This window comes from Calonectris borealis, chromosome 1 (assembly GCF_964195595.1).
Source record: "Calonectris borealis chromosome 1, bCalBor7.hap1.2, whole genome shotgun sequence".
Taxonomy (NCBI): Eukaryota; Metazoa; Chordata; class Aves; order Procellariiformes; family Procellariidae; genus Calonectris; species Calonectris borealis.
Window position 1 is genome coordinate 120,149,620 of NC_134312.1, and position 16,216 is coordinate 120,165,835.

Genomic DNA, 16,216 nt, shown 5'->3' on the forward strand with positions numbered 1-16,216 from the left:
AACTAGAAAAGAATGAAGCTTCAGAGCTTTATAATGCTAGTGAAAACAATGTAATAGCAAATTATTTTTATTGCGTGTGAATTCTGGAAGCTATTTCAGGAGTGAAGAAAACAAAAATTTTTTTTTTCATTGCATTGTTGGCACTAACCCAATAATGAACCTTATGAAAGCAGATTGCTCACTTCAGCTAGCTAACAAATAATCAGCTTCAAAATTCAAACTGCAGAGAGAATGCAAAAAACTGGAAATTACAAAACAAGGACTAACCTGGACACCTGGTAACAGGTAAAAATGTCACAATTGTTAAGGCACTCCTACTAAGAGGCATATGCACGCACATGCATGCACACGGACCAAGAACAGAAGAATGTTCTTTTGTGACAACTGATTTGACTACCATTTTGGAAAAATCATTGAAAGAAATTCTCAGCACTTGTAAGATTTAATGTGCATTTAATGAAGGTAAAACCACTTTTTTAAAAAATGTTTTAAATGATCCATATTTCTAGAGTAAAGAGAAGTTGATGTACTTAACTAAATATCAAAATAATTTGTGTATTCTCATGACGATTTCATTAGTGTTAGATGCTTTACAGTATGAACTAGTTAGTAGTGGTGGTTTGAAATTTGGCTTGTGTAATCCTGCATCCTTTCACTTCTCTTTCCTCATTCCCCTCATGTTAGAACTTGAATGGGTGTCTCTTCAAACACAGCCCGGTCCAAAGAGTTCTTTCATAAGACTGTTTTTCCTGTCAGCAAATGTAATATGAGCGCAGCCTTCCGCTTCAGTGGAACTGTCCTTCCGCCTTGTTTTGGTAACTTTACCAAAAGATGGTTCATATAGCCCAAAGGAATTTTTCACTTTTGATTCAGCTGTTTCACTGCAGTCCCAACCTGCACGTCTATGAGTGCAAAGGCTGCCTTTTCTGGATTTTGTACCTGATGTAGGAAGCCCATGATGCAAATTCTCAGTGGCTTCTGAGAATATGGGGGTTTTTTTCAGCCTAAGGAGTGTTTTGTTTCTTGGACCTGCAGTTACACATTTACTCCCTGTCCTCTCACTGTTATTCAGCTGTTCATCTGGCTTTTTTTCTTCTTTTGCATATTCTTTCACTGCATCTTCCTCTTTATTGTTCTCTTTTACACTGTCACTTAGAAGGGTTTGTTCAGTTTTCACCAGTTTTTTCAGCTCCTGTTTAAGCAAATCTGTCTCTCTTTCTTCTTCTTTCATAAATTCCAAGCAGGTGTATTCTTCCATCAGTAGTCTGCCTTCCCTTAAATACTCTAAAATGAAATATTGTGGTTTTTAGGAATGTTCTTAAATTGCCTAGGAACATAGAGAGTCATGAAGCATTAATGAGAGCAAGTTTTACTTCTTTATTTCATTGCTTAAGTCATTACTATTGATAGTATTTCAGTCTTGAGGGTTATGACAATACTATTTACTAATAAATATAACAGGATGGGGCAAGATTTAAACGAGATCATTGTGCCATTGAATCCAGGTAAATATCTTTATTTTTACCTTTTTCATTATGTTTAATTTTGTTAAATGGATTAGCATGCAAATATAATCATTAATGGCTAAATATAGGGCCAGAAAAGTCATGTACAACGCAACGGAGAAAACACATGAGATCTAAACTCTAATTGTAATTTCCTTGGTTTTAAATGGAACTTAGGTATACGTATGATTTTCTCTCCCTGAATTGACAACACAGTTGCTTGTTGCGTGGAGCAGAATATACTGCAACTCTCTGACCTATAAATGAGTTGGCTCCACTTTTTACTAGAAAAAGGTATGTGTATACTGAATGCTTACAGTAAATACATTTGTCTGCTGCAGGGGACAAATTATGATAGGTTCTGTGCTTTGGAGAGACTCAGAGTACCTCCAAAATGAGATAGAGTCTAAGCTTAAAGGAGAAGTATGAAGTTGCAATAATTAAAACAGCTAAATAAGACTTCAATAAATAAGTCTCATAATGGCAGTGGGAGAAAGCCAGAAGAGAGTCTGGCAAACCGTGAGGAGAGAGATTCACAGGCAGAATCAGAAGATCTGTGTTTTCTGTCAATTTTAAAAGGAGATTTCAAAGACAAATGGTGACTTCAGTTATCTGGTAAGGTCCGGAAAGGCTGCAGGCTGAAAAGGCGGAGTAAAAAATACAGGAGTTAATGCATTCCAGATTACTAGCTCTGTTACTGATCTAGTAAGTGACCTCAACAACCTGTAAATGCGTGTCCTTTAGGTCACCTACCATTTGTGAAGTATTTAGCATGATGGCATTCAGATCTTGGTTCTTTCTACAAGCCTCACTATAATGAAAATAACATGAATATTTTTGGCACGAAAAACTCAGATAAAGGAAAAGATGCATTGGTTTCTTCTGTTCTATAGAATCTCTTCAAAATAAAGGTGTTTATAGCCAAGTCCTTTGCATATAACCATTATATGAGAACACAATCAATGGCTAAGATTCACATAAAATCTATTTACAGTGGTCATTGTAATGAAGAGGTACTCCCAGCCCTTGAAGAAGTCCTTTTCCTTCCTCAGCAATAGATCCTGAGCCAGAAACATATATTGACATCAGCTATGATGAAGATTCACAACCAACAATTTCAGATCAGTATTTGATTAGTGTGGAATTAACAAGCTATTAACTGAAGTATACTTTTACAGATAAAGCACTTTTTACCAACGTGACCAGGAACTCCTTTTAAAAGTACAGCAGTATGAAGATGCCTTATGCTGTGGAGCTGCTCTGCTGTCAGTGCAGCACCGGCAGCAGCTGGATTTCAGTGATGCTTAATATATTATTTTGTTGAGCTAGTTCCTGTCAGTCAGGTGCCAGCTAATGGCTGTCAGACCCATGTAAATTACCAATACCATCGGTTCATTCAACTTTTGAAAAGATCAAATGAGTTTCTGAGAAAAATGATAAAATATACCTCTATGTGTTCTATTAAAAGTTTCTAGCTTTGGTATTTTCTTGGTTGATTCCTTTTCTGTTCTACATTGGGCATCTGTGTATGCTTCGTTTGCTTTAGCTTTTTGATTCTTATCTTCGGAAGATTTTTTCTCCTATAATTGGCAATTAAAAGTAAAAATAATGAGGGAATACTTGTTTAGTGACTTTTAAAAGTAGACAGTCAGTGCAATACTTATAAAAAGATTATTAATTTCTATCACTATTATATTCTTATTTTGTATCACAATATTTGTCCTACATATTTTCTGTAATATAATTACATTCACACAAAATCCACATCCTAGAAAGTTAAGATGACGGATCAGGCTATTCAGGCATATTACTGAAACTTAGGGAGTAACATATAACTTAGCTGAGAGTTTAAATAAGGATTGGATCCAGATCTTTCATACCTTTGTTAGCTGAATTGGACTTTTTTCTGTTTCCTGAGTTTGGTACTGTGACAGCAGCAGTGATCTAAAACTCTGTTTATCTACTTGCACTGATCTGTTTATACTAAAACCTATTGGAAAAGGACAATCGTTAATAATACAGTAGTTTCTGGAATTATATTGTTGGTATAAACAAAAGATATCTTTGATGACTGATAATACTGGTAGGTGGCGTAGGATTTAAACATTTTTTTGCTGCATGTCTTAATGCTCTTTAATAAAGAAATGTTGTGTTCTGCCCGATCTATAAATGCTAAAACTGGAACATAAACACAGCTACCTGGACTTTTGAGCGTTTTCATCCGTGCATCAGTACGTCATAAATATACGTAAGTTTTAGATCTACAAAGTCCTGTTCAGATAGAACATGTGAAGTAAGACAAACGTGTCTATACCCTAAAGCCCATGTGGGCTTAATTTGTGTGGTTACATTCTAATGCAAATTTAAGAGGTCTGGTATGAGGCCTCAGCTTTCAGGTTCCTAAATTCGGATCTTACAGAATATAATAAACATGCTTGCTTTTATGCCTTCTGACTTGGTTACTCGCCTTTCTCAAAGTTAAGCACTTATGTAAGGCTTTATGGAACCAAACTCTTCAGCGGAACTGCTTAACACTGTTTGAAGTAGCTCCAGTCTTTGAAAAGAGATTCCAAGGGAGCGATTGAATGAGACATTTAAAGAAAGAGCTGAATGGAGATGGGATGGGATGGGGAAGGTGAGTATATTGTTCTTTTATTCTATTTTTAGAATAATTTTGACACGAGTACAGTAGCTGAGAAATTTGCCAGCACAGCAGCAAAAATGTGATCTTACCTACATCAACATTCAACCTTATTCCCAGTTTTGATCTCTGAAATCAGAGGAAGACTATCCATAAAAATGGTGATTTTCAAATGTTTGCAGTTTGGTGGTAAAAAGGATGTTGATAACTAATTTGAGGATTACTCTTGAAGGAATGGCCCTGATGATATGGAGAGAATTAGTTTTCCCTTTGGAAAGGGAACCAGGAAGTAGTTCAGCAGCTTTTTCAGTAGAAATCAGCGGAGCGTTCCTCAGATTCAGAACTAGGGGGAGCTGTACCTCTAGATGAGCTGGTGTGACCTTCCCACAGCTGAGCAAACTTTGCCTTCACGGAGAGCTTATGAAATTAATGGCTTCATTCAATAAATCAATTTTATGTATGTACATAGAGCTTTCTGATCACCTAAGCAAGCCTACCTTCAGCTATTTATCAGGTATGTTAAAAAATGCAGCCCCACATTTCTTTTTTTCTTTCCTGCTGGGTAAAAATTTTTGCAAACGCAGATTAGAAAATAACTGCTTGAAGAAGTAGGTCTTTCTAAGTCTGTTACAGGAAAATTCAAGTCAATAGTGAAAAGGAAAAACAATTGTCAATAATTCCAGTTCTGGATTTTTAAATCATTTGTTTCCATTAACTGGCAGAGAATGAAACCTTTATTGGCCAAAAATACTAAAAGATCAGACAACTTTGCTTGGAACCTTTTCATTAAAAAATACCAGGTCTCTCTCCAACTAAGCTCCCTTCTCTTGCTTAAACAAAAGAAGAACTTAAATAGTAAACAGTGATTTAAGTACTGTAATTTAAATAACAACATTGTACAAATCCATCTGTGAGTAAAAATAAAAAAACCCACCGCTGGTTATGTGATGTAACTAAAATTAGAATTCAGGGCTTCATAAAAAAATGTGTCTGACTTGGAATGAGAAGTAGGAATTTGTGTTTCTTAATTTTACAACTTGAATTACCAACCTTCGCCCTGTAGTTCACTTGTAGTTAAGGCAGAGTAATGTATTTGTAAAGGCAACGAACAGGAAAGAAATAAGCAACTGACTATGATAAGACTTTGTACTGATGAAATAAGTCGAAGAATTCTGTGGACATGTGCAATATTTCCAGCAAATATGTTTGCTACCATGTAAATTTTAAGTGCTCTTCTGTACCCATATGAAGAAAGTTCCAAATCCTCCTTCAGTTTAGGAGCAGGAATATCTGACCAGTATTTTAAAGAGGTACTTAACCCAGGAAAGTCAATGTTCAGATCATTATCCAAAATTAACGGTGTAAGTTTGTTGTGCAGAAAGCTCTTCTTTAGAATATTGACAGAATGTTTATGATTCTGAGTAGGAGGCAAAATATTACTTTCAATTTGGGGAAAGTACTTGAAATCTGTTTATTAGTTTCTGTATAAAACACATTTATTGGTAAATTCTAGATACTACATCTAAAGCATAGGACAATTAGAAATCGATAAGTGCTTCAAGAAAACGATCTTCTTCAACATTTTTGTCCCTGATGAATATAGTGAGCATACGGGCAACATAACAGTTCTTGGCTTGTATGATTTGTAATTGTTTTTAGCTGTTGCTCCCTCAGTTCGAGGGGTGGAATCCACTTGTCTGAACACAGGCGCCTAATGCTATTTGAGATGCCCTCAAGTATTCAAGGTATCCACATAAGGCTGGCCAATATTACACAGGACCGATGGGACACCCATGTCCTTCTGGAACAACAACTACTGGGCCAGGCAGAATGTGCTAGGGCATCTCAAATGGCACTGGATGCCTATAATTAGGCAGCTGAATCCCACGCAAGGTAGCTGCTCTTAGAATGGTTGATAGACAAGATTGCATATAATAGGTATTTCTCTCTGATACCTGTCTGAGCATCCATGTGAAAGAAATACTCTTTACTAAAGAGCTCTTTCTTCCTTGATAGAATTAACTTTCTATTGTTCTTTTCTATCATTCTACTATATTATTCTAAATAACATCAATTCTGTGGATTGATTGAGAGAATTGATTGAGAGAATATACAATAATTGGGTTATTACGATCTCTGGTTGCCCATTTAAATTTACTGACACTAAAAACTAAAGGACAAACATCCTGTTCTCTCAGATAAGCTGACAGTATAATCATCAGACTGGCCTTTAAGCTTCCTAGACCTTGTATCTGAAAACTCCTCCTCTTCTTCACCCCAAGAAAATGCTAGTTGCAGAAGCTTCAATAATGGACATTGAAGCATCTCTGCTATTTATAAGATACAGGGTTTAAGTATTCTAAAGATGAGAAAATAGTTTTTAAAGACCCAGTTAAATTCATTATTTTTGCTCATATAAAAGCACTTTGAAAGTCTGTACTAAAATTAGGAACTTGCTACAGGAAGGTTGTTTATGAGGTGCTTTGAGTTAGTGAGCCACGTTGTGGGAATTCGAGATCGAGGGTGGCCACTTCTCCAGGGCAAGTCAAAGGGAACAGCCTGAACAAAAATTAGTCTGCAAAAGCTTTGTGGACCGATAGCTTCACCTTGTTAAAAAACAATAGGCAATCAGCTCTTGATGCAAATAGACACTTAAAATAGCAGCACTACTTCAGTGTCCCTGTTAGTATAGTAAAACTACGTACACTAAATGCTATTCATGATGAAATTTGGGTTAAATATTGAAAACAGGTAATGTATTTGTATTCACAAAATAAATGAGCCATACACCAAGCATTTCTTTTTATATTATATGTGCCAGAATATTTTTAGCCCATAAAAAAGTACCATATTGCCTTTTATTTTGGAATATATGTCCCAGTTATAAAACAATGTAAGTTTCACGTAACTACACAACAAAGGAAAATGAATATACACTTACTTTTTTCATGAGGTACTGAATCACCTTTGTCTTTTGGGATTCTAGGCATCCGATTTGCATAGATATTTTTCACATAAAGCTGCCGATCCTTTTCCTAAGAAGAAATAAACACTATTAAACTTCTAATATGCATTAAGAATTACTTTTTACCAACTTAATTTTCCCATATTAGGAGAAAACTGTCAGCAGTTTTACTTTGTGCCATGCCATGTGGTGATTTTGTCATATACATAAATAGGAATCTGTCATTTTCTTTCATGAGCCAAATCAAAATTCTTCCTTTTTAAGGCTAAGACCACACCTACATGATCTTTTTCGTAACACAATGGTCAAAAGATTAAGCCTTTGCTAATGATTTTTTTCATTTGTTGTTCTTAGTTATTTTTTTCAGACTGAGTAATTTTTGGCTTTACTTCCTTTTTTAATTTTTTTTTTATTTGCTCAGTGCCCTTGGTTACAAGGTGCTCAGTTCTGGTTTACAACCTATTGCTTGGGAGAGGACATAAACTTCAGAGGCACACTTTAAAAATTTATTTAGCAAGGGTCTTCTTTCCTTACTGAAATCTGTCTTAAACACAGAAGAGGGATTTCAGTAACACTCTCACCATATCAATTTTTAGTGTGAAAAATAGGACTGCATTTAATGCGGAGATACAGGTTGATCTGAAAGGGAATTGTGTGTCTGAATACCTTGAATGGTCTGACTAAGCCAGGTGCCCAAAACTATGACTGTGTAAAAATGAACTCTGTTCTGGCACAGAAATAAGGTTAATAACCATGTCTGGTCTTCTTTGTGCTAAAACAATAGAAGGTTTTCTGAATCTAAATATAACATTAAGAGAACTGGACACACATAGAAAACTGTGTGGAAAACAGGTGAAATAGAAGTATTTTGGAGAAGCGTTAAGGTGAGAACTGTACTTCAGAATAATTTGCATTTTGGAACAGTTTTACGATAGTGTTCCTGGGATTACAGTTGTTCCTGTCTCCCAGATCTGCACATATAGGAGGAGATCAGACTCTGGCAGGGAAGTAGCGCTGCCAGTGCTGCTTGGGGAACTTTGATACAAGGCCTGGGAAGAGCGCTGTACTTTTTTCCTTTCCCAACAGCTCACTGGGCTTTTGCAGCTGGGCAGCCTGGCTGCTGCCAAACATCAGGAGGAAAGTTTCTGCACCTGATACATAGGTAAGAGGGACAAATAGTGCGCAGTACAGAAATGCAGATCTCCATGAATCCTCAGTAGTTGCCTCTTCTGCCCTTCGCAATGTCTGAGAAAATTTCCCAGAACGACATCTTTCACAGACACTTGATTCCATTTAGAAAGAGAAAGCTCCCTACTGGAATCAACAGATGGATTGGTTGCTTCATATAGAAATTAAAAAACCCTATATTTTAACTGTGTTACAAACACAGTTTAAATTATTAAAAAGCCACAAGGTTTTTCATGTTTTCTGGAATATGTTCTGTTTTTCTTGTATGACATACCATTCATGGCAGTTTTGTTTCTATTTCTGTTTAGTGTCACTTTTAGGTTTTCCTGTATGTTTGGTTTACAAGCATTCAGTAAGTGTTGAACTGGGCATATTTGTCCTGAAAATATTTGTCTAAAAACCAAGCTGGAATTTGAAACAAACTATTGAAACATTTACGTAAGTCTTTTTGTTAAACTCTAGTTTTGCAGATTGTAATATTTGGCTCATTTTGATTTGAAAGTGTTTCTATAAGGGAACTCATTTAAAGTTAGTAGATTAATGTATTGACCTAGAGCTATCATCAAAATGGTAACAAGTTGGTGGGGATTATTTGTTCAAATTGTGATGCATTAATCTCCGTTTCGATTAGTTATTGAACTACTTTGAACTTTTGACAAATAGACCCTACGATAATTCATCATTTTATATTTTGAGTTTTTTTGGTAGACTATAGACTCAACTAGGAAACAAAAATTCCATTACTAAATAATATAAAAGAGGCAAAAGGAATTGATAACATTAAATATTTGAATCTTCTTGTAGGAACAGAAACCCGTTTAAAATTTTGAATACCTTAATTTTTTGGTGGAGAGACTTAATTTCCATTTGCAAGTTCTTTGTAATTATTCCAGCTTCCACAGCTTTTTTGTTCTCATTTGCCAACTGACGACTAAAGGTGCTATTGTTCAACTTCAGCTGCTTTTCTAGGCTCTTAAAGAAATTATATATTTTACAATGTGGATGTACTCAGTATGACTGTTGAAAATAATCAGTTTTTTCCAGGTCTAAAAAATAAGCATGTTAATAAAATGAAAAGTAAACTTCTAATAATTATATTCTATTTTAAACAATGCATGAAATTATGATGAAGTATCTGGAAAAAACTACTTTAAAAATGAGCAAAACCTGGTTTAAAACCTAATTTTACTAAACAAAAAAGTATATTTGGCATTCAAACATGAATAATAAGGCTGTACATTACCTTTCTGATGGATTAATGAATACAATAATCTTTGAAAGTTGTTAAGACATTTGTGTTCACACTGAGATCTATTAACTGTGGCAGCATAAGGAGGCTTAGTGTAAATGAAAACTAGGTAATTTATTGAGTACTTTGTCAAGTACTTCATCATCAGAACCCAGTGCCATGCACTGAAATTATAGTTACTTAAAATTGTAAGGTGGACACCCAATCCTGCAAGCTTTTTATAGCTTCTCACTAGGACTTCTGTAAATAGAAAGTTTTCAAAAAAGAGTCTGAATTCAGCTGTTTATATTTTCGTTTTCTTTTATGTAATAAATGTACTTCAGACAGTGAAATGCCATTAAGATTACCTGGCTCTTTATTTAATTTTATGCATAATGTACCCCGTAGAAAATAGAAATTAATTCCTGGAGGACAATGGAAATGTCACTCTTCCAGTTTTGTATTAAAAACTGTATCTCTGTCTTTTTGTGAAAGGTTCAATAAGAGTAAAGAAACATGAAATATTAAAAGGAGCTGAATTATATCCTCTTAAACTCCCACCAGGCTTTTACTACAGTTGCATAATAAAACAGTAGAACCAACCTTAAAATCTAGGACACCTGACTGCTCCCTAATTCAGCAGCCACCCTGCAGCCGAGTACAGTAAGTGATAGTAATTAGTGAATAGGAGATGTAGGTATGTCCATACTGCCTACCAGCACCACATAAAAATAACAGTGCTAGTTCCAGATCAGCCAGCTTTGGTTGTCCAAGGTAGGAGATCAGCAGCAGCCTGGTGGTCTCCATGTATGACTAATCCTGTGCTTTGCCAGGGTAAATTAGGGTCCGTGCTATTGCGGCTAGACGGCCCAAGCAAGCCTGGGTACCCCATGCTGCTAGCAGGGAGCAGAGTAGACACTCTGCTGAAGATTGCTCTCCAGCTGTATGCTACGCTTCTGACCTAACAAGGTTAAGGCATATGACTTAATTCCTAAAATATCTTTATTGCCAAACTTAATCCACTCATACATTTCTGCCAGATTTTAAAATATTGGAAGGGGATAGTACTGCCATTTTTAGTACCTTACACTCAGGACAGCTCTGGATTAAAAAGAAAGTTCAGTGTTACAGGATTGTATCATTAATGAGGCAAGAAGCACTAAAAACTTTCCACTACCTTTTCACAGAAACGTCTCCTATTATTGTTCCACAAATACAATGATATGCACATATTACCTGTATTCTCTTATTATTCACTTCCATTTTTTCTGTAAGGACTGATAATCTGTGATCAAGTTCCTCTCTCTCGGCAAGAGCTTTGTCTTCTGAAAGCATATGCAGGGCCTGCAAAGCATCTTTAGTTTTTAGCAGCTCTGCTTCAACTTTTCTGAGCTTCCTGGATGTATTTCTCTCGTCCTCCTGAGACATCCTCAGGAGTTTCCTGAAAGTTCTCACCTCATCATAATGACTTGCTAAAAGATCCGGCAAGTTACTTTCTGAATTTTCGTATCTACCTATTGCTTTTGAGTGTCGACACTGAAGCTGTTTCAAAACGTGGTTTTCTAAGTTTGATGCTTCTAATTTGTGTTGTAAATCAAATATTTCATTCTTCAGCTCTTTAATTTTGTGAAGTCTTGCTGATGATATTCGCTGAGCCACTGCATTTTTTTTCTGGGAAATCATACTACTATGCAGGCTTAAAAATGAAGAATTCTGATGTGGTATCTTCTCAATTGGCAATTTTTTTCCTCCTGCATTCAGACCAAAGTAAACTGACATTGATATATAGCAATCATTTGAGACAGCAAAATCACTGTATGTCTTTACTGCTCACATAAGCTTATATACTGCTCATCCAAGCTACTTAACTGTGGTATATTTGATAAAATGCCCAAGATCTATACTAAGACTCCAATGTTCAAGTATTTCACAGATAATTCCATTAAAGATTTTATATCTCTGTGTGTGCATTTATGTGGCTGCACTGGGCCATAGCTAACTAGGTCTATAGGAGGTCAAGGTTCCCCCCTTTCATTCTCTGAAGCCATTTTCATTTGAAACAGCCGTCATGTTCACTTTCCATTAACAAGGGTAACCTCGTAGGTGGTGTCTTCTGAGGCAAACAGCAATAATACTCTGGGAATAACTTAGTCAAGTATGTTTATTTTAACACATTACTCCAGTATCAATAGAAACAAATTTTCTCTCTGTAAATCATGCAGTTCACTAATGTACGCATGATGTGGTGACTGATGAACCAAATTCACCTCATCTAGAAAGATTCCCAAGAGGGAGGACCTACACCTCGAATAGGGGAGTGATAGGAAAAAAAAAACCATAGTAATCTACAGGTCTGCAAGAACTCAAAAAACAAGGTGTTCACAATAGCACATGGTTAATTTTTTCTGCAGCTAGGATTTTTAACCAGTTTTCTGGAATTTTCAAGTCAGCTTTTAATTGAACTACATTTTTAACCCTTACATGCTTATTAGAATAGAACAGTTACGCAGTTGTGTACACTGTTTGTATACAGCAATTGAAAAAAATCTTCATGGGCTAGCATTCTAAGTGTATTACTGCCACTGGCCTTTCTTTATGGCCAGCATTCTCAGTGAATTACTCTCATTTTCCTTTCCTGAAACATAATTAGAATTTGAAAATAGTCAAGGCTGTAAATCTGAGTGTGTTCCCCTTTTTCAGGCATATATTCAATTTCGCTATAGCTCTCAAGACATTTCAGGCGGTATTTTGCTAGAAGTTGATTATAATAATTTATAGATCGCATAACATTTTATAGATAAAATAGGCAAGGTCCTAACTAAAAAACACCAGAGGAAAAGGACAGATCTTTTCAAGCACTTCTGTTGAATCCAATGGGTGTTCTGCACACAGGCTCTTTACAGGAGCAGGCCCTAACCAGAACGCCCGTTGCAGACAGGAAGCAACATCAAATCAGCGGTAGGAGAAGTAAAGCAGGACACTGCCTAGGGCACCACCACGCCATGGCCTCGCTGCTTCCATGACCTAAGCCGGAATAGTGGAAAGCTACGGAAGGAGTGTTATCGAGGAAGACAGAGATGCCTGGGCAGTGGCTTCAGTGGAGAAACGGCTCTTCCCTGCCGCAGCAGCACCTATTCCTCTCTCTCCCCTTTCCTGCTGGCAGCAGCCACAGCAACCTTCCTGCTCTCCACAGCTTCAGCCCGGCTCTGCTCCTGCCCTTCCCATGGCAGGGCCTGGCGTCTGGCCCAGGCCCCGACACCCCTGCCTGGTGTGCGAGGCAGCAAGGCCGAGGAAAGCGTGAAGGGGGTCGGTTATACAGCTGGGCACAATAGGGTAGACGGATGATCATGGAGTTTGTCTGTCCTTTGCTCTTACTCCTGAAATACCCGATGTGCTCACCGTTTCAGGATACATACCAGACAGTCTTTGTTCTGATGGGCCTGCTGACAGAGGAGAGAAAGCCGGGGCGAGCTGGTAGGACCTCGCTCATGCAGAGCCACACAGGGAGAATGGACTATCAAATTCAATGTGATAGCAAAAGGAAAGGATAGAAAGAATCTGAGATTAGGAATCAAAAGGAGGCGAGACTGTGATTTGGGCAGGGCAGTTATTTTTTTTACATATGTTTTAAATGGATTAAGAAGGACTAACACGGAGGTTCAAGTAAACAGAGAAGAAATTATAGCAGTCAGTTGAGGTCAGACATGTTCAAGACCTTCTACAGTGTGCAAAATTAACAGGTGCTGTGAAAAAAACTCACCAGAGGTGAAAACCAAAGCAAATGGAAGGTATGCAAGCATCACACCTGCATGTTCTCTGTAATACGATTCCACTGCAGGAAGACTACAATATGACCACAAATGTCGTCACACAAATGTTTGCAAAATGAGAACAACCATTACATTACTATTTTATTTTGCCAGAATGGAATGAGAGGATGTAAAGAAAATGGAAAAATACCTCCCTGCAACAGCTGACAAAAATACTGTAAAATCTATACACGTCTATACAGGGTAAAAATGTAGGTTATAATTGTGTTCCTGGGAAATTGATCATTTCAAGTAGCCATGACCAAGCAAAAACCACCACTTAAAATATTCAACACAGCTAGTAGCCAATAATGATTCTTCTGCTAAATAGATTTTTAAAATGTGGTTATTCTTTCTGGTCTGCTAGTTTCATGCCAGTATGACTTCTTGACAGCAGCATATTACTTATATAATAGAAGAGATAATCAGTGGTTCTTCTCTCTTTTTTTCGTTGATTTGCATCTTGTAGATTTGGTAGATCTAGATGAAATTTTGAAGCTCAGCAGGAAAAGCGTCATTGGTTTTGCACTCACTTTTTGACGTGGCATGGTGGGATTTAAGAAAGTATGGGTCTAGATATGAAAACATGCAGATATGAAAAGATTCTTCACTGTTTATGTAAAGGGAAGATATTTGTGCTGTATGGTCATTCCATTGAAGCACAAACTTAATTTTACATGATACACCATGACTAAGCTGGCCAAAACATGGCTTTTTTTATCAAAACTGACACTTTTGTGCAGACACATAGTTTTTGAGTAACCTTCCTCAGGAAAGGCTTTTTCAGACTCATCATGTGATGCATGGTCAAAACCAGAAATTGCAGTATATGTGGGAGAGTAATTTTCAAATCCTCAGATTAAAACTGAGGAATAAGGATTGCAGAGGTACTCCAACATCTCAGGTGATTATCCTGCCTCTTGGATCGCCAAGTATTATGGGATAACACAACAGGGAATCTCTCTCTCTTCCCTCCCCTTCCTAGCATTTGAAACGTGATATATTATTTTTCTGCACTGAAAAACTATTGCCCCTGTCTTCGTAATTACTGAAAAAATGCCCAAGAAAGGGAACAGCTATATTTCTCAAGAGAGTCTCATTTTACTACTACCAGAAAACAAAGTACCTTTGTTATCATCTTGGGGGAAGATACGCTGTCCTTTTTTCTTCTTTTCCTTTTTCTTTTTTTCCTTTTTCTGTGTTTTCTTCTCTTCAGTTCCTGATATTTCTAAACATTTGCTGCTTCTGGCTGTTTCAGAGCAAGTCACTGACAAAGCCCTCAGAATAGTTAGCGTGAGAATTTTCACTTCTGTATTCTCTACTGCATCGCCTACAATCATTACCTCTGCTACAGCTGCTGCTTCTGATACTTCTGTGCTTTGGGGAATCTTTAGTATCCCTGCTTTTCGTGCCACGTTCTGACTTATTATCTTCTGTCACTAAAATATGGAGGAAACAGTCATCTGAGTTCACCACTGTGTTATGGTGGAAGGCTTAAAAGTTGACCTCCATAACCTATCGGGAATCAGAATGTTATTGAGTTGTTTATAGTTAACATAAACAATACTAAACAGTGTTCAACAATATTAAACGATGCTAAGAAATGCTAAGTTACCTTTAAAAAAACCCAGTCATTACTCTTTAACCCATTAAAATAATTGTGTGGTCTGTAGTAAGTGGGTAAATTTGTTTCCAGAATGAACTGTAATATGAAATATACTAGTTTTTATTGCAGAATTTACTATGATACTGGCATGTATTTTCTGAAGATTTACAAGGTACTACCATTTAAATGTAAATAGATACCATAGTTTGTTTCCTGTAATGCATACATTTTCTCCATGATTAATTTAATTTAAAAGAAGAGTAACTGTATTTATGCTCAATACCTACAAAGTGCTTTACAATATTAAAAAAATAATTGTTCAAGTCTCTAGAAACTGGATATTTCTATCTGTGTTTTTATAGTATTTTTAGCTTTCCATTCATGTCATAAAAATATCATTTAGTCATATTTTTCAATAATTAGATCACAAATCAGATCACAAAATTAACTTATGCATTAAAACAGAAAAAAAAATCTTAGCTGCCATATTAACATTATAGGTAGAGGATACAGCAGCACCTAAAGCTGCACAAGAAAGTGTCTGACTTAGAGACTGAAATAAAGGTTTTCTTAAACTTTTGGAATGTTGTTTATTTATTTTCAAATCAGAATTGTTTGTAAAAACAAAAAACCTCGCTAAATAAAACCTCACAATGTAATAAAAGTGTCTCTGCACAATTTCAGAAGAAACAGAAGGGAAAATGTCAATGTTTTTTTAACGAAAACAATTTCTTCACAGCCTAACAGTACTTAACACGTTTGTTTTTGAAAATGCTGCAAGACACTTATCTCCATGTCTATGCACACATATAGCTAGGAAAATATCACCTGTAACGCAGTGTTGTTGTCAGAGATGTGGTTCTCTGATGAGATGATGATCTCATTTTGTTTGACCAGGTTCTAAGTAACATTGCTGCTTCCTCTGGAATTGTCTTTTCTCAATAGTCCAATTTTCAAACAAAACGAACTCTCCTAATTGTTTGGCTTTTTAAAAAACATATATTTAGCATAAAATATAGAATGCTGATTAATTTTCTATGTCTTTGTGAATATCTGTTACATCTCAGGTTTTTTCCCTACTGAGGCTACTGGAGAGTAGAAGAACAGATTACTTCATACTCCTGGCAGCATTATTTAAACACCGTGGTTCTGGTAAAAATTATTTCTTGGGATATGGTTCAATCTGTTTCATTTTCTTAATATCACATGAAGACTACTCAGACCATAGTTTTATAGATGCAGAATTCTACCCAGTAGTAGAATAAGTTGTATAT

The 16,216-nt window shown here is 36.3% G+C and overlaps 1 protein-coding gene across 1 annotated transcript; it reads right to left on the bottom strand.

Annotated features, from left to right (window-relative positions):
- Positions 1-442: 442 nt before the first annotated feature.
- LCA5L (lebercilin LCA5 like) lies at positions 443-15,394 on the bottom strand. Its single transcript, XM_075172778.1, has 7 exons — positions 14,463-15,394; positions 10,764-11,278; positions 9,134-9,271; positions 7,088-7,181; positions 3,386-3,495; positions 2,953-3,085; positions 443-1,284 (listed from the first exon to the last, which is right to left on the bottom strand). Exons 1-7 carry the CDS (start codon positions 14,674-14,676, stop codon positions 704-706), a joined length of 1,785 nt encoding a protein of 594 aa, XP_075028879.1. The 5' UTR covers positions 14,677-15,394; the 3' UTR covers positions 443-703.
- Between the last annotated feature and the right edge of the window lie 822 nt (positions 15,395-16,216).

Bases quoted from the DNA above. Each gene is read 5' to 3' on its own strand.
- LCA5L (XM_075172778.1), bottom strand. From the start codon at position 14,676: ATGATTGTAGGCGATGCAGTAGAGAATACAGAAGTGAAAATTCTCACG. The intron at 3,086-3,385 runs GTATGAAAGATC...TGCCAATTATAG, and splicing joins GTCCAATTCAGCTAACAAAG to GAGAAAAAATCTTCCGAAGA. The intron at 1,285-2,952 runs GTATATTTTATC...ATTTCATTTTAG, and splicing joins TTTTAATAGAACACATAGAG to AGTATTTAAGGGAAGGCAGA.